This window comes from Peromyscus leucopus, chromosome 16_21 (genome assembly GCF_004664715.2).
Source record: "Peromyscus leucopus breed LL Stock chromosome 16_21, UCI_PerLeu_2.1, whole genome shotgun sequence".
Taxonomy (NCBI): domain Eukaryota; kingdom Metazoa; phylum Chordata; class Mammalia; order Rodentia; family Cricetidae; genus Peromyscus; species Peromyscus leucopus.
Genome location: NC_051084.1, coordinates 58,487,631 through 58,512,514, shown reverse-complemented (window position 1 = coordinate 58,512,514; position 24,884 = coordinate 58,487,631). Strand labels below are relative to the sequence as shown.

General features: G+C 38.1%; 1 protein-coding gene across 10 annotated transcripts in view; it reads right to left on the bottom strand.

Annotated features, from left to right (window-relative positions):
* Positions 1–2,565: 2,565 nt before the first annotated feature.
* The window catches only part of Fam135a (family with sequence similarity 135 member A), an 81,402-nt gene continuing 59,083 nt past the window's right edge, over positions 2,566–24,884 (bottom strand). For 7 of the 10 annotated variants that reach the window (XM_028867992.2, XM_028867990.2, XM_028867993.2 and 4 more), the window contains 9 exons: positions 24,242–24,396; positions 21,691–24,025; positions 20,114–20,274; positions 18,104–18,195; positions 17,578–17,675; positions 15,098–15,249; positions 11,456–11,566; positions 6,082–6,195; positions 2,566–3,982 (listed from right to left, as the gene is read on the bottom strand). In XM_028867992.2, coding sequence (XP_028723825.1) covers positions 3,777–3,982; positions 6,082–6,195; positions 11,456–11,566; positions 15,098–15,249; positions 17,578–17,675; positions 18,104–18,195; positions 20,114–20,274; positions 21,691–24,025; positions 24,242–24,396 — 3,424 coding nt within the window. In that variant the 3' untranslated portion in view covers positions 2,566–3,776. The remainder of the gene's footprint in view (positions 3,983–6,081; positions 6,196–11,455; positions 11,567–15,097; positions 15,250–17,577; positions 17,676–18,103; positions 18,196–20,113; positions 20,275–21,690; positions 24,026–24,241; positions 24,397–24,884) is intronic. The other 3 variants (XM_028867995.2, XM_028867996.2, XM_028867997.2) reach the window with 2 other exon arrangements.

Here is a 24,884-nt window from a genome sequence, read left to right as displayed (position 1 = left end):
GGCCCATAACTTGTACAGTGTCATACTCACTTTTTTTTTTTTTTTAAGTCTAGGTCTCATATATCCCAGGCTGGCTTCAAACTGACTATCTAGGGATGGCCACGAACTTCTGTCTCCAGCTTCTGAGAGCTGAGATCAAACTGGCATGTGTCACCATGCCTGTTAGGCAAGCACACTCCCAGCTGAGCTACATCCCAGGCCCCTACTCACTTTTTCTATTCATACGAGAACATAAGGACAACCTAGTTGTCTTTGGACAACCTAGTCTCAAGACTTAGGAAACTGATTCTGTCTCTCCCTGAGAGCAATTTGTGGTGGTATTTTGTATGTGCTCTAACAAATAAAGCTTGCCTGGAGATCAGAGTGTAGAGCTAGCCACTAGAGGCCAGGCAGTGGTGGCACACCTTTAATCCCATCACCTGGTATCTCATGCCTTAAATCCCAGTACTTGGGAGGTACACATCTTTAATCCCAGCACTAGGGAGGTGGAGACAGGAGCTCATCCCTTTTAATCTGAGGATTCCTAGAGGTAAGAACTCTTTCTAGTGGTTGGCTGCTCTGTTTCTCTGATCTTTCAGCTTTCACCCTGATATCTGACTCTGGGTTTTTTATTAAGACCAATTAGAATTCACACTATTGAAGTTGGCAAGGCTCATTGGCAAGGTCACATTTACAAGGGAAAGATCAAAATTTGGGGTTTTAGCCTGGTGGCAGTGGCGCATGCCTTCAATCCCCACACTTGGGAGGCAAAGGTAGGCAGATCTCAGTGAGTTTTGAGGCCAGCCTGGTCACAAAGTGAGTTCTAGAACAGCCAGAATATTACACAGAGGAACCCTGTCTCAAAACCCACCGCTGCACCACAAAATAAATAAATAAAATTTAAAAAATTGCATTTTGTGCGCAATCAGTATCATTCTGTCTTTTCTTAGAGATGAGGTTTAAATGACTGTTTTAAATCAAAGAATTTGTCCAAGGTCCTCCAGATACAGAGACATCTGTTTATGGTATGGCTCAGGACCAACTTTTGTTTCAAAAGCTTAAACACCTTCAGTGGGCCACAATACGCAGTCCCTATGTCTTCCCAGAGTTAAGAAGTGACACTTTGCAAGAAAAGCAGGATTCTCTTTAGACCTGCCCATTGCCTCCTTTGGAAACTCAGAGGGTCAGGTACACTTGCTGTCCTTCAGGACCCCAGCACTGGCACAAAACACAACCCTGGTCAGTGGGACACTCCCACCAGACTTTGAACCTGGAGGGAGTATTTGAAAGCCAGTCTTCACAGGCCTCTGGCACCAAGTATACCCATCTTCTCTCACTCTTCTCAAGGTTAGAGCTCAGACAGGATTTTGGACCACATTTTCCTTTGGCTCGTCTTCCAATCCTGTTCTCTAGTCTTTTCACCAATTCTTTGAGGGATTTGTTATTTTTTTCTTTTCTTTCTCTTTCTTTCTTTCTTTCTTTCTTTCTTTCTTTCTTTCTTTCTTTCTTTCTTTCTTTCTTTCTTTCTTTCTTTCCCTCCCTCCCTCCCTCCCTCCCTCCCTCCCTCCCTCCCTCCCTCCCTCCCTCCCTCTCTCTTTCTTTGTTTTTCGAGACAGGGTTTCTCTGTGTAGCTTTGTGCCTTTCCTGGGACTCACTTGGTAGCCCAGGCTGGCCTCGAACTCACAGAGATCCGGCTGGCTTTGCCTCCTGAGTGCTGGGATTAAAGGCATGCGTCACTAGTGCCCGGCTTGTTATTCTTTCAATAAATTCTTTTATTTTGTGTTAAGTTAATCATAACCATTTCCTGTTTGCAACTAAGAACTATTACTGGTATACACTGATTAGATTCACTATAAGAGCCAACTGTACCCTGTCAGATAATCACGTCCCTTCTTTTTCATAGTGCTACCCAAGGTAAATAATATATGACAGTTTTCCTGATAAATCAGAAATTAAACATTAGAGTTTAAACCACAATCACCAAAACCTTTAAAATAGTATTGAAATGACCAAAACCTAGTGAACTATAATCCTGCGAGCAATTTCCTTTAAATATAACTTATATGATTATGAATGAGGCCTTTGTCAAGTCAGAAGGTATTTAAACTTAGAAGATCCATGATATTTCAAACTGAGAACCAACCTATAAAACATGAAAAATATGTAGCAAAAATATGTGGGTGATAATGGTTATATTTATATTTTTCAGCTATAATACCTTTGGTATATTTATTGCTTAGTTCAACTCATAAAAAAACCTGAATAATTTTTAAAAAGTAAATAATTATCAAAAACCTTAAGTGAAATTCTTTTCAGGACTTGATATATATGAAAGATTAGTATATCTACTAATGGACGAAAGCATGGGCAGCCACTTATCACTTAATGATGGGGACACATTCTAAGAAGAGATCTGGGTGCTGCGCAGTATCAGGGCATCCTTATATAAACCGAGATGGCATAGCCTCTGACACACTGAGGCTGAATGGATTTGCCACTATACGACTCATCCATTGTTGACAGACTATTATACAGGACACTGCTGCATATCCAAACAGTCTGAGAGTAAGCAAAGCATTACAAATGTTGCTGCTATTCCTCCAGAAAGGCATTTGCTCATTTATTAACATCAGAGGCAATTAACATACTAAAAATAAACATGCACCAATTATACATAATACAGACTTAACAAAAACCTTTGTCCACTACAACTGGTGAATGTAAACAGAACATTACACCATCCCATAGAACATTATTATTTTCACAAGTAAAACAGGAGAGGAAAATAGTGAATTGAATGCTGTTCAGCACCGTTTGTAAAGTCAAAAGACTCAACATCTCCATATATCAAAAAACATCTGCATCGGTATCACCAAACATGTAAAGTTAATCTCTCAATTTTAAGTCTATTTACATGACTCTGCAGCTCGATAAACTTTAATAGTATGTAAAAATTATCTAAATTCATAAAAGTATTTCATAAGTTTCAACATTTAATTATTACATACAAGGAACTCTATGAAAAGGGTTAAAGACCTGCTGTGAGAAAATTCAAGCAACATTACTAAATTTAACAAAATTCCAACCAAATCAAAGCAAAGAGCATTCAAAAATCTTTATAAGCTCCTAATGAACAAGAAAAGTTCCAGTAATAAAAGTCAGTATGAGAAATAATGTTGAAATCACCAGTAAAAATATTTTAATAAGCACGACACATGTTAAATAGCAACAATAATGACTTCATAGAAAACTTTTAAAACATTGGCATGGATGAACCACCCGGTCTGAGCAAATGTAAAGTTAGTATTTTAGGGTTAAAGGAGTTGATTTCAAAAATACATTTTAGCAGCCATTATTTTACTTCCAGTTAAAACAGAATAAAGTGTTAAAAGTAAAATTTATTATCCATTAAAAGCTCCAAACTAGAAAAATTAAAATACTATACTATTCTAGCAATAACGGCCTTTGATGTAACGTAGTCTGAATAAGGATTGTGGAAGCCAATAATAAATGATCAGATACATATATGGGCTCAAGGTTTCACTGAAATACTTAGGTAGCAAAATATATGAAAAATAGAAAAGTAAAAAGATAAAATTAAAAAAATATTGCACAGCCACATTACCTAGAAAGTAAAGTTGATGTTTAAAAGGCTCTATACATGGATGATATAAATTATCTTCCATAGAAAAAGGTATAAATATGTCTTGGAACTTAACATCTACACACTATAATACAGCATTATTTCAATCGCTGCTGAATGAGGTAATTGGTAAGTCTCTAGTGAGGCCTCTGCCCTACTGGAAATATTTGAGGGCAGCAACCAGGAAGAACTTCTCTAAAAATATTTCCGAATCCAGAACAGCTATGTGCGCAGCCCTTCCGATGAGTGAGTCGGCTGTGTTGGGCAAAGCATTAATGACATTGTATCGAACCAAGTTACAGCCTTTGCTTTGCAGAACTGGGCGAAGCAAGTTGTGGATCATTTCTGCATAGATTTGTCCTATAAAGCAGACAAAAAGGAAAATTATTTGCACAACTGAAAAAGCCTGTCAACTTTCCTCTAATTTATAAAATTTATATTATTTCCACATAAGGCAAAAAAAAAAAAATCATTAGATTTTCTTTTCTTCGGCTATTATTTTGAGATTGTTTTATAGGAAATACTAGTAATCATAATACCTTACCTAGCCAGTTCAAATTTATTATACACTATTTTTGTCAATTTTTAACTCAGAACAATGCACATAATGCAGTTTTCTTTAAATTTAGTCACTTACAATTTGCTAAGCAAAGAAAATAAGCTCATAATGATAAAATACTTTGATAAGGTAAAATAAAATACATTCTATTGTAGCAAATACTTTAAAAATAATTGTATGGCAGATAACATTTCTATAATATTTTGACAAAGAACAGCAACTTCCTCTCGTCAGCACAATATGAGCTGGCTTGAAGAGTGCTTTTGTGGTCTGAGTGGTTATTTAGTGTTTTTCATGCTCTACACCATATGTTTAAATTTAAAATTTGATTCCTCCACTTTTCTTGCTCTCTATCTTATATTTAAATGGAAGTTTGACCCCTCATATGAGAGGAAAACATGGTGCTTTTCTTTTTGAACCTGGCTTATTTCACTTACATGAATGTCACTCTTTTTTATAGTTGAATATGCACCATATTTCCTTAATCTCCTTTTCAGAGAGGGGACTGTGAGAGGTGAGAAGAGGTCAGAAGAGGAGGGGAGAGAATGAGAGTAATGGAATAAGTCTTTCACAGAAAGAGAAGAGGGTCCTGTTTGGAGGGGAGGAAGGGGACCATAAAGGGCGGAGAGAAGGGAGGGAGAGGGTATATGCGGGATAGATAAGAACGAAGCATAATGTATATGTAAGAAAATGTCACAACAAAATCCACTTCTTTGTATGCGAAACAGACAAACCCTGAATTTGCTTTAATACAAAGCTATACTCTCATTCTCCCTTCCTTTTTTAGTTAATTCTTACAATGGGTTTAGAAGGTCATGTTAAGCAAAAAAGACAAAGACTAGACATATCATGTTTGTACATATATAAGTATACTAGTATAAGGTACAAAATATTGCTTATAATGCTTATGTACTCTTTATCATTAATGGATAGGTAGCTAATGTGTCCAGGGAAGCAGTAGGATGAAGTCCTGAGGAATGACAAGAAGCAAACAGTATACAGAAGAATAAAGACAAAGAGACAGGCATTTGTGGAGACTAATAACACATAGGTTAACCAAAGAAAAAGCAAAAACAACAACAACAAAACTACAACCAGACCTTTTCACTCCCTTGTTTCCTCTCAGTTCACGGGGAGCCAAACTGGCTTTCTGAGTCCATGCTATTTCTCAAAGTATGTTTAAAAAGGAAGACTTTTAGCACAGAATCTCAGTTAAAAGACATTTATATCATTTTGACCACCCATCTGAGCATCTTTTGTCCGTTTCCCTTATTAGGCGCAACTTATTCTGATGTCACAATAAGTGTGAAATGGAGTGCCTTTGCTGGACTCCGCTAACACACGTGTAATACTAAAGCCCTACCTTATGGAGCTGTTTCCTGTCACAGTGTGCAACAAGAAAAGGACCAAGTGTTTAAAAAAGGAGCCGAGACAATCCTGGGAGGTAGAAGACCCAGATTCTTGCTTTAAGCCTGTATTTGTCAACAATGACTTTGTAAAAACCATGAAATGTCTTTGAGCTTTAGTAACTCCCTGAGCAAACAAGACTCAGGTTGCCTAGCAGCTTCAACTAGCTTTAACTTAAATGTTAACAAGCGGCAAACGCCACTCGCTGGCATCACAAAGGGCGGTCCTTGCTGCCATCCTCACCTAAGTGATACACAGACAAGCATAAAGCACAGGTCCCAAAGCTCAGGGAACCAAAGCTCAGGGTCCATCCCAGAGAGTGGAATGCAGAGGCATTCATCATACAAAAGACAGCTCACGCAGCAGGAGAGGGAGAAGACCAGCCTTAGATAACAGGAGGAAAAGGAAGGAAAGGGAAAGATGTGACTGCGTAACGAATTTTGGGAATAGTTCACTCAGACACCATTCGCTGAAATGTCTGTTTCCTCATTACCTGATTGCTTGTCCTTTAAAGCTGTCTTACACATTTCGATGCGGGCAGAATGATAAGGAACATAGCGATCCTGTAGAGATCCTACCAACACAACGTTCTTGAAATAATGCAGCCCTACAGGTGGAAAATAATTAATTATAATGCAAAACTTAACCAGTTTCAAATTTACTAGTATCCTAATAAATAAAAGTTAAATTTCCTCAGCAGTACTAATTTCACGACTTTTAAAATACACCATGAGTCTATCCTTCAAATTTCTAGGTACTCTGTAGAAAAGCGAGCTTCAGCGTATACAACTGCTGCGTTAAAGGAGAAGTATTTGTTTGCACTTCATGACAGCCAAAGGACTCTGGCCTGGTGGCATGAGGAGACTGAGAAATCAGAATGTGGGCATCTATGTTCTTTGGGTAGATGTTGGCCTTATCTTCCAGAAGGCAATAGTCATGGATAATCCAAAAAAACAAAATAACATCTGTCCATAAAAAGAGCCCTCTCCATTTAAAATCACTTCAAGACTTTTCTTAACTTTTTCCTTGTAACACATGTCCATTATCACTCATGTATTCTGCTTATTTGACTTTGTGAATGGGACATATGCTTTGGTTTTCTTTCTTTAAAACTTTTAGACAGGGTTTCTCTGTGTAGCCTTGGCTGTCCCTGAACTCAGAGAGCTGCCAGCTTCTGCCTCCCAAGTGCTGGGATTAAAGATGTGCACCACTGCCAGCTGCTTTGATTTTTAGTGACAATAATAACAGATACCATGATCCACTCACAATTTGTCACTCCCACACACTTTTTCTTTATAAAGAAGGTGAGTTCAGGCCAATTCCATGGGCTATTTCTGTAATTGAACTCTATAATACTTAATATCATTAATATTCAAATTTGCCATTTGGCTTGATTAATAAATAAAAATGTATGTGCTTATTAAATAAAATAATGGCAATATATTACAACTGGGGTATGCAGACATGGTGCTTTCTTCTAGACTATTTCACAGTAAAATTTTGGTATTCTATGCTGAGTTGGAGTCTTAGGACAAGCTAATTGTGAAGGTGATTGTTGACTCTGAATGTAGTTCTTTGGAGACATCTCCTTTTCTCTAGGAACTCAAAGACCATGATTCTGAAGAGGTTGGACCTATCTAAAGGCCAGCAACACTCATGGCAGATATCATGTATACTAAAAAGAGAGCCATTCTTTCCCTTTCCTCATGAAATGCTATCACCTGTTTTGAAGGACAAGTTGAAAAAGAACAGAATACTCAAGTAGTAATGTTAAACAATCAAATATCTATAAAGGAATTAATCAACCACACACATATAGTTCATAAAAATAGAGACAAAAATGATTCCCTTCTTCATTGTCACATATGATAAATTCAATTTGTTCCACCTTTGGCATCATATGATGAGAAAATATACCAATGCCCAGGTCTGTAGACCGACTACAGTCACTCCTTGGATAACCCCAGTCTCTCCATGGGCATGCAGAGCATTATAAACACTCATTTCCAGATCTCAATCTTTTCTAAGGATAATCTATTCTTTTTTTTTTGAGACAGGGTTTCTCTGTGTAGCTTTGCGCCTTTCCTGGAACTCACTTGGTAGTCCAGGCTGGCCTCGAATTTACAGAGATCCGCCTGGCTATGCCTCCTGAGTGCTGGGATTAAAGGCGTGCGCCACCACCGCCCTACCTGGATAATCTATTCTTTTCCCACTTTTTTTTTAAAAAAAGAATTTGTTTTTATTTGCTGTGTATAACTATCCCGGGACATATATATCTACAACACATTTATGTCTGGTGCCCCTAGAGGTCAGAAGGGAGTACAGATTCCCTGGAACTAGCCTTACACATGTATGTCTGTAAGCTGACATGCTGGTGCTAGGAACTGAACCAGGATCTACAGACCGTTAACCCTTAACTGGTGAGGCATCTCTCTCTCTCTCTCTCTCTCTCTCTCTCTCTCTCTCTCTCTCTCTAGCCCTGTCATGTTCTTTGCCTACTCTGCAAGGGCAAGATATTTGATCAGTTTTAGATTTGTTTTTTTTTGGTTTTGAGACAAGGTTTCGCTATGTAGCCCTGGTTGTTCTGGAACTATCTCTGTAGGGCAGGCTGGACTTGAACTCACAGAGATCCACCTGCTTCTGCTTCTCAAGTGTGAGGATTAAAGGTGTGCTCCACCACCTTCTTGCTCAGTTTTAGATCTAGATATTGTAGATGACTCTAGGGTATTGGTCTCTGGAGATTCCAGTACAATGTGAAATTTTCTTTCAAAATTAAGTTTGACTTGACTTTGGCAATGAAAAAGGGCTTCGCCAATTGATACTTTGGGGGCACATTTTCCATAAATTGAATGAGTACTAGATCTGTTAACTCCAATAGAATAAGTGGAAACATTGTATTTTTATTAATACATAGTTAAGGTAACACATACCACCTTAAAGCCAGAAAATATATCATGTACATTTACTTCTGGAAAAAAGATTAGGTGTTTTTCTACAATTATACATGAGCATATCCACTTTCCAATTCTTTTTAAAAAGAGGCAAACAAAAATATAAAAATTATTATCTTAAATGTATCACTCATGTGTGCAAGCACTTGTAGAGACCATTCATTTTGCATATAAAAATAACATTACTGAGAAGTTATTCCAAGCTACAAAGACACTGTCATGTACCATCAGAACAATTTACTTTGTTAACTTATCTAAAGGTTTTCCACACAGGGTTACAAAACAAGGTACAAGTACTAACACTTTTATGTATAATCCACAGGGACATAATTCTCGGAGCTGTGCAGTACACAGCTTCTGGAAAGCTCAGTCAGCCACGTTCACTTCTGTGCTTTGTCTCAATGGCTATTACATTAGGAAGGGAAGTCAAAGTGTCTTTCTCTGCAGATGACACGATTTTATATATATAAACCTCTAAAAACAGCAGAAAATTTCTACAGCTGATAAACACTTTCAGCAAAGTAGCAGAATATAAAATTCACATACACACACAAAACAAACAAATAAATCAGTAGCCTTCCAATATACAAATGACAGATTGAGAAAGAAACTGGGGAAACTACCTTCCACAATAGCATAAAAAATAAATTCTTGGGATTATTAACTAAACAAATCAAAGAATTTTATAATAAAAACTTTAAGACACTGAAGAATAATCTGAGGAAGGCATCAGAAGAAGGAAAGCTCCTCCAAGTTCATGGATCAACAGGATTAATATAGTAAAGATGGCCAGCCATATACCCAAAGCAATCTACAGATCCAATGCAATCCCCATCAAAGTTCTAACACAATTCCTTAGAGAATTGAAAAGAAAAATTTCAACTTCATATAGAAACACAAAAAACCCAAGACAGCTAAAACAATCCTGAAAATAATAAAAGAATCGCTGGAGGTACCGCAATCACTGACTTTAAGTTGTACTACAGAGCTGTAGTAGTGGTGGTGGTGGTGGTGGTGGTAGTAGTGGTGATAGTAGTGGTAGTAAACATGGTATTAGCATAAAATACAGACACATTGATCAATGGGATTAAATTGAGGACCCAGACGTTAAGTCCACACACCTATGGAAGCTTGATTTGTGAGAAAGAAGTCAGAAATAAACACTGGAGAGCCCAGTGTCTTTATCAAATGGTGCTGACCAAACTGAACAGCTGCATCTAGAAGAACCCAAACAGAACCCTAATTTTCACATACACAAAACTCAACTCTAAAAGGATCAAGGGCCTCAGCATAAGAGCAGATACCCAGAATCTACTGGAAGAGAATGTGGGGAATAGGCTTGAATTCACTGGCACAGGGGAGGACATTCTGAACAGAACACTGACAGCACAGGCACTAAGACCAACAGTTAATAAATGGGATCTCATGAAACTGAAAAGCTGCTATATGGCAAAGAACACCATCATTTGGACAAAGCAACAGGCTATGGAATAGGAAAAGATTTTTACCAATACACATCCGTAGAGGGCTAATATCTAAACTGTATGAAGAACTAAAAAGTGACCATCCAGAAGACAAGTAACCCAATTAAAAATGGGGTTCAGAACTAAATATAGAGTTCTCAAAAGATGAAACACAAATGCTGAGAAAATCACTTAAAGAAATGTTCAGCATCCTTAGTCAACAGGAAAATGCCAAGTCAAAACTACTTTGAGATTTCATCTTACCCCAATTAGAATGGCCAAGATCAATCAAGCACATGACAGCACATTCGGGGGGGGGGGGTATGCGGGCAAAGTGGAACACTCATCCACTGCTGGCGGGACTGCAGACTCGTGCAGCAGTTCCTCCAGGAGCTGGGGACAGATCTACATCAGGATCTAGCCACACCACTCCTGGGATACACCCAAAGGTGCTTCATCCCACCTCACAGGCATTTGCTTAACCATGTTCATGGCTGCTCTGTTCATAACAGCCAGAAATTGTAAACAGTCTAGATGTCCATCAACAGATGAAGGGATAAATAAAATGTGGTCCATTTACATGAAGGAGTATTATTCAGTTCTTAAGAAAAATTAGCAGGTAAATGGATGAAGCTATCAAAATAAAAAATCCTAAGTGAAGCAACCCAGTCCCCAAAAGACAAATATTGTATGTTTTCTCTTATATGTGAATGCTAGCATTTAAGCTTTCAATGTGTGCTATAATCCATATAAACACAGAGGTTAGGTACTTAGTGAGGAAGATCTTCAAAGAAGGAGAAATAGAATAAATATATTGTCATGGAGGGATAAAGGAGAAACTAGAATGGAGAATTAAATAGGAAGGGGTTGGAAAAGAAGAGCAAAGAACGGAATATGGGGAATAACGAACACTGACCATTAAAAAACCCTATGTAGAAGCTTTGTAAAATATATACATATAAAAAAAGAATCCTAATAGAGTGACCAAAGAACACCCCAGGAGATATCTTTTGCTACCAGGTAAAACCTCCAGTGCCAAGAAGGAGTTAAATATTGTTGAATCACCGACCAAAGGAGACCCACGGAAGCCCTATACACATCATAGACTATTGCCAAGGGTACTGGATGCTCTCCATAATCCAATGGTAAAGCCCTACTGTTGAAGACAACACTTATATATGTCATCAAACACAGAGAAGTTGAGCTGGTGCCTTTCTAGAGCCTTCACCTCCACTGAGTAGTGTTCATGGTACTTTAAGGTACTCTGCACACTACCAGAGGAGAAAGGTGATCATCAATATCTCCTGTTAAGAAATTAAAAACTAACAGCTTAGCATTAGATTCTGCTATTTCTTTCCAAAGTTATAGCTGAATGATATATTTTCATCAACAGAAAGACCTGATAATCTGTTAGCTTACAAGCCTGTCTTCTAAACTGTAGGTACATACTTACCCGCTTTATTACTAAGCTTATATAAAAATGTTTGGCGAGGGTCTGAATGATCTCGGCATGTCAGTTGTAAAAGAGAGCCTGATTTTTTCCATTTCTGCATAAACCAGAGACCTAGAAAGTTGAATATGATACATTAGCATATGTAGAAAGATAGTAATACAGGCTAAAGTTATTAATGCTCATATATATTCATTTAAGAACAACACTTCATACATTAACTTTCTGTTGGCTAACAAAAATTTATTTGCAAAGTACTTCCACTCTCTGATAAACATATTTACAAGTAAGTTTAACCACAGTTTAATGGTGGTTCAGAGGCTTGGAATTTAAATTCTGTCAGTAACAAAATACAGCATAATATACAAAGAACAAACTTGGAGGCACTGTATCTTTAGATATCTACTTAAAATGATAAGACAGCAGAGGGAGCAAAACCTCAACCACAGTAGATCCAAGGCCTATGAACTGATTTGTTTTCAGTCTGTCAGTCGTTATAAGGAAGGTACGGGAGACTAATTTAAACAGCACTTGGAATGAACAACTTGTCAACATTTTCGAATAACACTTCAATTTTATTTAAATCCCGTATTTAATTGTACTTTCTATTACAAATAAGACATTTTTACATGTTTTGAAAGATTTATCTTTAATGTGTATGAGTATTTGACTGCATATATGTATGTGCATTACATATGTGCTTGGTACAGAAGCCAGAAGGGGGCGTTAGATCACGACACGGGGAGTGTCGGACAGCTGTGAACTGCCATGCTGGTGTGGGAACAGAACCCAGGTCCTCCACAGGAGCAACCTTGCTCTTTAACTGGGAAGACATCCCTTTTGTCCCAATAACCCATAGTTAATGAATCTTCACCACAATGCAAATTAAACAAAATCACCATCATTTCAAGATTGTGCTATTCACTTCCAAATTCTTTGTTTCCTGTTTTATACAAGGAATAGTGAAAGAAAATGAAGGGAAAACATTCTTTGATTAAATCTGATAGACATAGGAAGCTGGGACGATCATCCTCCTGCTTCACTTTTTTTTCTTTTTTCTTTTTTTAGTTTTTTGAGACAGAGTTTCTGTGTGTATCCCTGGCTGTCCTGGAACTCACTCTGCAGACCAGGCTGGCCTCGAACTTGCAGAGATCCACCTGCCTCTGCCTCCCTAGTGCTGGGATTAGAGGCATGTGCCACCATGTGCAGCTCTGCTTCAGCTTCTTAAACGCTGGGATCACAGGCACATACTACCTTGCTTGGCTTCATAAGTATTTATTTATTTAAAGTGTGTGTGTGTGTGTGTGTGTGTGTGTGTGTGTGTGTGAGTTTGTCAGTCTGTGTGTATGTGTGTATACACATATGTATGTGTATACATGTCAGTACAAGAGCCCATGGAGTCCAGGAAAGGGCATTAGATCCCCAGGAGCTGAAGTTACAGGTGGCTGTGAGCTGCCAGACAAGGGTGCTGGGAACTGACCCATGGGTTCTCTGCAAGAGCAGCTCCATAGTCTTAACTACTGAGCCATCTGCAGCCTCCCTCTTTTTCTTTTTGAAACTATAGATAAAGAATCGGGGGCTGGAGAGATGGCTCAGAGGTTAAGAGCACTGGCTGTTCTTCCAGAGGCCCTGAGTTCAATTCCCAGCAACCACATGGTGGCTCACAACCATCTGTAATGAGATCTGGTACCCTCTTCTGGCAGGGATACATGCAAACAGAACATTGTATACATAATAAATAAATAAATCTTTAAAAAAAAAAAGAATTGGCTGTGTTTTGAAATCACTGGTTGGAAATGGGACATAAAAGAAACTGGAATAATTTATCAATAAAAGGAGGTAGAGATTAGATTTTTTTTAAAGTTTTAAATTTATTTTTGCAGTGGGGAATCTAACAAACTATTACTATAAAAAAACAAAACAAACAAAAATAAATAAGGGAAGAATAAAAGCAACCAGTAGACAAACTAAGGTCCTGTCATATCTCAATAAAATGTTTATATGGGTTGGGCACTGTGGCACATAGCCTTTAATCCTAATTCTAAGAACACACAGGCAGTCAAGGCCAGCCTAGTCTATATAGCAAGTTCTAGGCTAGACACAGCTACACAATGGCACCTTGTTTCAAAGAAAACAAAGAATTAAAATTAGTGTCTTTATCATTCATTTTAACATCTATAGAAAATTTCTTACAAATAGCTTTCTTTTGTAATTTCTTACAAATAATTTTCTCTTAATCATTACCAAACCAAAAACAAAGAGTTAACAGTATACAGAAAGTTATTTAATAACTTTATATTAAACATATTTATCTTTTCAACTAACAGAATGACTAGAACAGTTATTTATATGATAAAAATGTAATGAAAACAGAGTTTAATGAAGGAAACTTCTGGGGCCTCTGACAAACACCACCTCAAGTTATTTTCTGAAATAATTTTTTTGTTTGAGGCTTAAAGACCATTTTATTAGAATCTGAGAAAAAAAAAATAACAGGGTAGGTAAGCTATAAATCTCAGCAGCTTCTGGAAAGAGAGGGAGGAAGCCATGTCTTTTGAGTTAGGCTCTGTGACCGTTTTGACTGACAACTTGACATGATATAGAACTGCAGGGAAAAGATTATAAATGAGAGATGGTCTAGAACAGGCTGAACTGGGGTGCTGTCTAGTTAATTCTTTATTGCATTTGTTTGTTTGTTTGCTTGTTTGTATGTCTGTGCATGCCATGCTGTATGTGTGTGTGTGGGGGGGGGGGAGTGTCAAAACATAGCCCGAGGGAGTGAGCTTTCTCCTTCCACCACGTAGGTCCCTGCTGAGCCCTCTCCTTGGACTGCTCTTCTCCTAAGTGGGTCAGCTGAGGTGGAAAGACCCACTCTGAATGTGGGCAGTGCCATTCGATGAGCCAGGCCTTGACTGAGCTGAGTGAAAGGGAGGGAGCTGAGCAGAGGCATGCTGTGCGAACTGACTGTGGACGGCACCTGCCCAGTGGTTCCTAGTTCCTGCTGCCCTGATCCAGCCAGTGACAGACTGCCTGCCAGTGACGGACTGTAACCTGGACCAAGGAGCTAGTGAAGCCTTCTCCCTTAAGCTGCTTTTGTCAGGCTATTTATTGCAGCAATAGGAAAAGACGGAGCCCAAGACAGCAGGCACACTCAGCAATGCCGTACAGTCAGAGTGGACAACGGGAAAGGCAGGAACATCACGGGAAACATTTGGGGTTCTGACTGGAATTTAAAGATCAAGAATGGGAAAGAGGTAAAGTTATGCTTCTTGAAATTTTTTAAAAATTTATTTAATTTTATGAGTATGAATGTTTGCCTGCATGTAGTAGGTATGTGCAAGAGCAGAGTACCCTTATTAACTGTGGAGCCGTTTCTCTAGTCCCTAAGCTACGCTTCTTGAATTAGAACTCAGAAAAGTGGCCAGGCTAGCTAGCAGGGAAGATCTGTAGGTAACCATTGAAATGATTTTTTTTTTTTTATAACTTATTTCATATATACAACAAAATAGACTAGCTTTATCTTCTACTTTATGAGACTTTAAGGGTGGGACAAATTGGCTCTAAAACTAAATACAGAAACTTCTAAACTGTATTTAAAGTATCCGCCCATGTCCTATTTTTTGATACAGAAGCAAACCTTTTTACCTGTATTGACAAGGGCACTGCTGTTGTAGAGTGTGCCGAGGTGAGGTCCAGAGAGAGAGAGAAAAGTATGAAGTTTGCTGAGGAAATATTTAAACCTTGGCCTTGTGAGCACTGAACGGATTATTAAATTGCCCAATGAATGTCCAATAAAGCTGCAAGAAAGAAACAGAAACATTTATTTCTCCCACAATATTTGTTTTAAAAGAGAAAAACAAACTAACAACAACAAAAAACTCACAAAACCCTCCAAATCTGACACACCAGAGATTATTCTAAAATACTAAGAATTTGAAATGTTCTGGTTTTTTTTTTTTTTTTTTTTTTTTTTTTTTTGGTTTTTTGAGACAGGGTTTCCCTGTGTAGCTTTGCACCTGTCCTGGATCTCACTCTGTAGACCAGGCTAGCCTTGAACTCAGAGATCCGCCTGGCTCTGCCTCCCGAGTGCTGGGATTAAAGCCGTGCGCCACCACCGCCCAGCATGTTTTGTTTTTTAAATGATAGTTTAATAACTGAAATACTAACTTATAAAGAAAAAAAGTAAGAATATGGATCTCAATGATTGTTATTTAAATAGCATTAAAAATAGCTTTTAACAACACCTATCGTAATTAGTAATTGTGTAGAAATAAATATATTTAAAAATATTTGTAGCAGCTGAATAGATGATATATGGCTGAGCAATTAAGAGTACTTGCTGCTCTTACAGAGGACCTGGTTCAGATCCCAGCAACTTCACAGCTGCTCACAACTGACTTTAACTCCAGTTCTTGGGGATCTGGTGACCTCTTCCAGCCTCCATAGACATAGGCATATACATGACTCACATATATTCATGTAGAAAAAACATTTGTGAAATGAAAAAACATGATATAAAGTCAAATAATGACTAGGTCATAATTTTGCTTATTGAAGTACACATCCAAATTTTTTACTTGTTAAGCCTCAAATATAACAATGAAATTATACATATAAAAGATAAGACAACATTTGAGAAACTATCTATTTGCTGGTCTTATGCTGTTGACAGTCTAAAAGTAAGGGGATGGGGAAATAGTGTAGGTGATAAAGTACTTGCCTAAGACTCATGAGGACTTGAGTTAAATTATCAAAGCCCACAGTTTAAAAAAAAAGCTGGAACCCACCAGGTAATCCCTGGACCCCACATGATGGAAGGGGAGAACTGATTCCAGCTAATTGTCTTCCTACCACATTAGAAGACATACACACACACACACACACACACACACACACACACACACACAATTTTTTAAAAAAAGAAGGGCATGTGGGCACTTGCTTGTAATCTCAGTGCTGGACAGGTAGACAGGTGGATTTCTGGGTGTTTGCCAGCTAACCAGTTTGGTCTACTTGGTAAGGTCAAGAGAGCCCGTCTCAAAAACAGGGTAGACAGAGCCCGAGGAGGACTGACATGTACAGTTGTCCTCTGGTCTCCTGTGTGTGTGAATACACATGCATGTGCATCTGCACGTACATATACAGACCAAAAAAATTTGAGAAAAATAATTTGTAAGTGTTAGCTGACATATATTATTTATATGTATCTGTGGGATGAAATGTGGTTCAATACATATATGTAACATATTATCATCAAATCAGGGTAATTAGCATTTTCATCTTTTCAAACACTTATCATTTCAATCTTTTGGAAACTTCTGACTCTTCTAATTATTATATATGAAACTGGACTGTTTCAGAAAGGCACAGGTATAATATCTGCCTTTAATAATATAATTAATCTAGTTTCTGTTTCTAAAGCTTATTCTGAACACTTTATACAATAAGACAATACAATCTTTCCTAATGGTAAATGCATGTATAAGTGTTTGTACGCAAGCACACAGCGGTAATATGAGTGCATATATGTGTAAAGGTCAGAGACTGACATCAACTATCTTCTTTTATTGTTCTCTACTTTATTTCTTAAGACAGGATTTCTCACTGAACCCAGAGTTCACAAACTGGCTAGACAGACTGACCAGCAAGTTCCAGCATCCACTCACTATCTCTGGTCCCCCAGCTCTAGATTGTGCAACACAGCTGGCTTTTACATGGTGTTGGGAATCTGGCCTTAGATCCTCATTCTTGCATAGCAAGCACTTGACCTGGAGCCAATCTCCCTAACTCTAAAATATTCCCTCCTCCCTTTCTTTAGAGTTACAGCTCCCTAGATTTCATTATATGAAAATGAACTCCTTTGTGTGGACATCTATGTGTGTATGTGTGTGCACGGTGTGCATGTAGACATCAGAGGACGACACATGGATGTCAGTTATCGCTCTCAATCGTGTGGGTCCTACATAGTGAGCACACAGGGTCCCACTGGTTGAAGGCATTGTTATCAGCTGAGTGGTCTCTCCAGCCCCAGTTTCTATACCTCAGATTAGGTTAACAGCACCACAGACAGGTTAACTCTATTACGTCAAAGAAATATAAAAACAGACTGTGTAATAACATGTTACCTTATTTTTGAGACTGTTAAACTATATATCTGAATATACTGTATGATCTCATCCAAAAGGCGATCAGTCATAGAGTCAAAATCAGCAAAAGTATCATTCTAAACAAAAGGAAAACAGATTATATACTAAAATGTGTACCATAACACGAAAACCCAAATAAAGTCATAGTATTCTTTACTTAGGTATTATCAATATAGTTAAGTTCATTTTTTAGGCAAGTTAGTGACTGTAGCATTCATTGTATTAAAATATATAAAAAAGTTCTTAGGGAAAGGAGTCTTAGTATCTGTAATAGTTCTTGCTTCATTTAGTTATGTTTTAGGCCAGCAGTATATAATGGCTTAGTTAATACAATTTTTGTACAGAAATGTGAACTCTGAATGTTTCATATACAAAACTAAGTCAAATCTGTCATTTGTACGTCCTCAGCATATAAACTGGTGGTAAACTTCACAAAAGTCACAACAAGCCAATGCAGAACTGGCGTAAGAGCGTTTGCTACCATTGAAAACACTGCCTTATTTACCTGGTTTCTCTCAGACATGAGAAAATCAACTCTTCCCCCAGGCAGTCCAAGTTCAATGTATGTTTTCACTAGTCGGAGATCTGCACTGTTTCCTAGAAAATGAAAAATGATATTTAAAGGAAGAGCTGAAGAAAAAGGTGCCACATACACTCTCATGCACTTTTACAGTTTCTGGAGACAGGAAGTTCATGTCTTAATCCACTTGCTGATAGACAGTAAGCTATGTAAAAGAGTTCCCAGCCAATGACTTTGCAAGTTCACTGAAGTTTCTCTCTTAAGAAGTTTTGGTTCACTTATCTACTGACAGCACAGGACTTCAGAGACCAAGTGGATACAGAAGCCATCAATGACTGACTTGTTCTCTGTCACTGCCCTAGGGGCCCACCCAACAAATCTTGAAGGTAGTTTAGATTTAGATTGAGTCTGGTGACTTTTCTCTGGTGGTTACGATAGTTTAACAACTGTTAACTGAAAATACACTGTAAGCATATATATAAGACAGACATAAAACAACAAATAGGTATAAAATATAGAACATCTTAAAAAAACTAGTGTATTTTTCTGATTCCTTTGGTTTACTAGCAATATATACACACTGCTATCAGGTGTTCAATTTTATTTTACCCTTTTAATATTTATCATTTAGATATCATATAATTGAGATATTGTATTTTTTTATTCTTAATTAAGATGAACACCTCTTATGTTCACTACTAATTAAAGTTTTATACAGCTTAGAAATATATCTGATTAGTCACATTTATGGGTTAGAGAGTAGTTCTACTTACTAACTAATGTTTGATGCATACACATTGACTGGGAAAGGCTATTGAATCTCAATCATTCTGTTTTTTTTTGAGCTGAGGATCGAACCCAGGGCCTTGAGCTTGCTAGGCAAGCGCTCTACCACTGAGCTAAATCTCCAACCCCCTTTTTTGTTTTTTCGAGACAGGGTTTCTCTGTGTAGTTTTGGTGCCTGTCCTAGAACTCACTCTGTAGACCAGGCTGGACTCAAACTCACAGAGATCCACCTGGCTCTGCCTCCTGAGTGCTGGGATTAAAGACGTGCGCCACCACCACCCAGCTCATCAATTATTCTTATTAGTTTACTTAATGTAGTACACTTTAAAGAAATGTCTTTATATTTACTTTTGTATTCTGGAAATTTAAATTTTGTTATAGCAATTTAGTATATTGATACTACTAGCTAGAGTTTTATTCACAGTGTCAAACAGTCTTTGTAGGGAAGTGCTGGTATGTCGTTGTTACCAGATTTGGTACCACAGTTGGGGTACCTAAAGGATGGGCTGCATTCCATCTTTTCCTTATTGTTCTGAACCAAGGTATGTGACCGAAGAACAATCTGCAGTTTGAAAATTTCAATGAAGGAAGGAAATCTGCCAGGAAATTCTACTGTCAACAAGTCTTATTTAGGAGATAATTCTTTGACATCACATTATTTGAGGATAGGGCTAAAAGGTTGGAATTGAAGGTATTTTATTTCTTGAAGGGCCTTTAAAGAATATCTTTGTTTAATATTTTTATATCTTACACAATAGTTTACTGTGGAATTACAGTAATCTATCATGCTGATCTAGAAACTGTTGGCTTTTTCTAATCAACCCAGAAAGACAAATCTGCTGAGGAGCCGTGGCTGCTGTTGTGAAGCTACAACATGAAGTTAGTGATGCCTTCAATTAGTAAGGGTATCCATCTTTTTCAGTCTGTAAGGTTTAAGAAGCAAGGTCAAAAGACTCAGTCCTGAGGTTATAGCTGATAAAATCAATGAGAATACAGAAAAATTAAAACCCTTACATCTAAGTGTCAGATCCATGGCAAATTTACTTAAAAACCAACAACAAAAAAAGAAAATCTAATATTACATTTGGTAAAGTTAAGCATGTTTCTGTTTCAAAATGTAATATACAACTAATCTATCAACTCACCATCTTTCAAGTTCAACAGAAAACTCAATGTTCTATTAGGAAAAGCTACTGAGCTGCCACATACCATCTAAGCCATGGACACAGACTATGAGATGCACGCCGTCCTCAGAGCCATCCTCCTCTTCCATGCTGAAGTAAGGCGCTGAGGGTGCCAGCAGAGGGACGTCACTGTACATGAAGCCAGGCAGTTTAAGCTGCTTCAGCTCTTCTTTGGCCTGAAGGAAGCTGAAGTGGAATTTTAGAGAAAACATCCATTACTAAAGATAGTAGAAAGCAAGAGAGAACATGATGACTTTAGACAAGAGCAGGAACGAAGATGAATAGTATCTGTAAAATCCGTGGAACCACCTGGGGTCATCTAGATGATTTTATCTGAGGACAACTTTTCCGCTACTCTTAGAGCATGTTCTCATTACACACAGGGAACACTTCAAGCCTCAAGCTGCTCATGTCAGAAGTGGTTACACTTTATGTATAATTTAATATTACATGCACAGAAAACTAAAACAGATACTGCAAAGTGGCAATTTGGCATTTATCATGTAATCAGTCATTCTTCTTTGCTCTATTACAATTTAAAAGAAGCTCTCATAGAAAGCACAGCAGTGAGCATGGTATTCAAGCAGGGTGGGTTACTTGGAATTTTCTCTCAAAGTACCAAAAGGAGCAGAACCAAGAGAAGCATGTGACTATAACTGGCAGCATCCAGTATTTGGCATGCTAACAAATCTAACTTGAAGACTGTAAACATCAAAACTGCTATTTAACATGACACCCATTTGGCTTAGAAACCTGGACATGGAGGAGATGGTGAATAGTGGTCTGTGTAGTATACACTGGGTGAAGACACACAAGACTTTGCTTTCTGGTACTTCAGAAAAAGTGAGAAGAACCCAAAAGGTAGTAGCAGTTTTTGTTTATTTGTTTATATGTGGTCGTGATACTCCCTAGTAGGGCGAGCTAGCCTTGAACTCACAAAGATCTGCCTGCCTCTGACTCCTGAGTGCTGTGATTAAAGACACAGACTATCATTCTAGGCTAGTATATAAGTTTTCAAATCAGTAACTATTGCCACATTTTAGCTTTAGGTTTTATAGATAAACTTTATATATAAACCAGAGTAATCTGTGAACTTTAAAAATCTACTGTACACAATGCTCAGACTTCTTACCTCACAGACCATGATTTGGTCTAGGTTGAAGTAGATTTTAAGAACCAGTGCACACAGATCAATCTGCTACTGCAAACAACTGTCTCAAGCAAGGCGACTAGGGTTTGGTAGGTTTAGGAGTTTCTATAAATGTTATTCATTTACTTAATATTACCCTTATTTCCCACATGTACTCATAAAGCTCAGCTCTTTTCCAAAATTATAGGGGAGAATGATGTCCTAATGAATACAGGGTTCTACCCTTAGCTTTTGCGCACTTCTAACATAAAACTGCTGAAAGAAAATGTCTAACCTACACAACAGACCATTTGGAAGCAGTCTGCCCATATTGCACCCATTTCACCATTTTAACAATTCATCAAAGGAGCATGTTTTGTTAGAGGAAACAATGAAAAAGGTTCCACCTCTTGGCTCTATATTTGCTGTTCTAGATACACACTTAGCACACAATATTAAGTTCCATTACTTACGCATGTATTTGAGGTTTTGGTGAATTTTCATACCAGGAAGTTGAAGAGGTGAAGTTGTAAGAAATGCTGCTTGGTTGCTTTGTAATGGCATCAAATTTACTTCTAGAATATTTACCAGCACAAGGAGACTCTCGTGGAGCAGCTGGGAAAGACAAACAACCAGGAGTACAAACAGCAGGGACGGCCACACCAGCCCTCAGAGAGTCACTGCTTCCTTTTTCCAACTGTATGTGTCTCTCTTCTCCTGGCACATCTCCACTTGTATAGTGAACACTTGCTGTTCCATCTGTTTCTTCGTAATACCCATTTTGAATCATCTGTTGATCCTGCTCCTCCTCTTCGCCTTGCTCCTGCTGAAGATCATTCATTCCTTTTTCACAGGTTTCCTTCTGAGAGCTAACTGAGCTGTGGTAGCTAACAGCACATCTGTCAGAAATATCTGTATTGCTCTGAGACCCAAAATAATCTTCCACCAGCCCTTGTTTGACCACATCAGTACTACTGGAAATGGAGTCACTTGTACTCAGATGAGGGTCATTTTCAGTAACAGGGGCTTCTGAATACACTGGTTTGTGATTTAATGGCTCACTATTTTTTCTTTCCACAGTTCTATCTTCACTAAGCTCTGTGTTAGTAGAAACGGAACCTGAAACAACACAAGGAGTACCTAAGCAGATCAGTTTTGAATTTAGTGTTGTTGCTGTTTCTGCAGAATAGTTATTAGATGTATCATAGCTCGGGGAGCCTTTAAGCACAGTATCCAAATTAGGTTTGGAGTCACAGCTACTTTTCACATCACTGGAAGTATCTTCTTCACCTGTGAAAACAAGTTGTAAAAGGTCCTTACTGCTTGGATTTAAGGAATGCACTGCTAAAGTGTCATTGTCCAAATGCCCCGAAAATACAACACATTGCTGTTGCAAAATAATACTTGACTTTCTGGAATCATCACCCTTGGGTAGGTCCATCGTTCCCAGATTGCATACAGTTTTACTATCACTCAGATGGCCCTCAGGTACCGCGGACTTCTTACAGCTATCATCAGGTGACAGCTCATCGTCAGAAGGCAGGGAGTTTATGGACGTCAAAGATGACTGGATTTCACTAAGAGCACTTGTGCTCTCTGTGCGATGACTTCCTAGTGAGAACTTGACATTGTGCTCAGGCTTCATCAAAAGCTGAGGAAACAATCTTTCATTAGTGTAAGGACTTGGTCCTTGGAGAGTTTCAAAGGATATTTCTGGATTGGGATGTGTTGCAAAAGAACTTGGTTCACTTTCCACACCTGAATCTGAAAATCTAGAGGAGGCATATGTGGCATTAGTGTCTGGTAACTTAATCGTGTCACCACTTACGACAACATGATATTCTTTTGTAGAAGGAGCAGGTAGATTACTTCTTAACTTAGTTGATGATTCTTCAGTGGAATGACACTGTGCTTCCTGTAAAGCATCCTTCCCTGCTGTTTCTACAGACCTGGATTTACCATTAGAATCTGAGGACTCAAAACTGGGTAGTAAATTATCCACAAATTGTTCAGCCTCTCGGAGCTCTGCCCAAGGTCCTATTTGAACAGTTATTTTCTCTCCACTGAAAGGCTCTTTACTGCTGGACTTGACTTCAAGTGTTCTAACTCCCGAAGATGGAGTTCTGTGATAGTCACCGCAATCACCTGATGAACTTCTAGATGCCAGATTGTGCTCCATATGTGAGATATCACTATTGTCTTGGGAGATAGCAAGTTTACCTGAAATGGACAAATTTGCACAAAGATTTAGGCTGCCAGAGTTCAAGAGATCAAACTGGTCTGGTTGCATATGTTCAGTATCTGGAGCCTTGTGTTCAGTTCTGTCTGCATTTGCTGGCAAAGAGCTAGCTTCCTTTTCACTTGTCTGTCTGATGTAGGTCTTTGGGTCAAAATTATATCCACATATTGTGGGATCCAGACCTTCTTCCTGACTATGTGAAGGATTGCCTTCAGAGCATTTAGTGAGATCACTGGATGCTGTATTTTTCAAACATTTGTAGCTCACTAAAACCACAGAATCTTTAGAGTTCTGTTTTATTAACTTTTTTGTGTTTTCTGGTTTCATTGTTTTCATGAGCTTAGTGACCTTAACCTTGGATTTATTTGCTTCTTCATTCTTTCCTTTTAGAGATTTTGTTAGCTGCTTTTCACCTTCTGTATGGCAAATACTGGAGGCAACAGCAGGTCTGACCTTCAGCTCTGGGCTGGAAAGTCCTGCTAGAGAGCTCTCTTCAGTCTCATGTTTATCCACTCTACTGGCCTCTGATAGCTGAAGACTCTGAAGTCCCATCCAGGGCGCATCTAAGTCTTTTAGCCAAAGAAAAAAAGATTCAAGTTTATCACAAGTGTGAGAACTCAAAGGATGAAGACTACTTTTTCTAACTACAACTTTCTAATTTCCTCAAAAGTAAATGGAACTAGAGGGGCAATGATTTAATACTAAGGAATGGCTTTATGTATAGTTGGAAGACTATGCTGAAATTGACATACATAGCTTATGTATTTTAGTTAGATTATACTTACCTTCAATAACTGAATCTAAATACCTATCTTCAAAGATTATAGGTAATGAATTGAGATCTCCATCTAATTCACTACATTCAATAGGTAGGGGTGGAAGAGAACTGCAGAAGGAAGTATTTTTGATAGCGGTGCACATCTGTAGATGACTCTGAGCACTGAAAAATATTCTTAAGTCAGATTGTAGTGAAAAATAATTACGCCCACCTCCACTTTAAAATCTACCCTGTTCTCTTCCCCCACCAGTCCTAGCCCCTTTCCTCAAGAACCAATGTCCTTGGGAAAAGCTTCTTGGTCAGAGATAAAAACTGGCAAGATGAAAATTATGGCTTACTGATAACAAATTGTTGACATGAAATTATAGTTTGTTGACAAGCTAATTCCTATTCTATGGTATGAACGTCAATGCACACTGTTTGAAGTTCCAAATTTGCTATAAATAGCACACGGAAGTAGTATCAAAAGTTCAATGCTTACTAATTATTTAATGAGAACACAGGAAAAGTGTGTTTCACATGGCTGCTTTACTAATACATATTGATAAATACATTGAACAGCTATTTAAAACAAGATACACAAATTTCTAATATAAAATAGTGATCAGAAAGATTTTCTAGGGCCTGGACAGAAGGCTTTATGGTTAAGA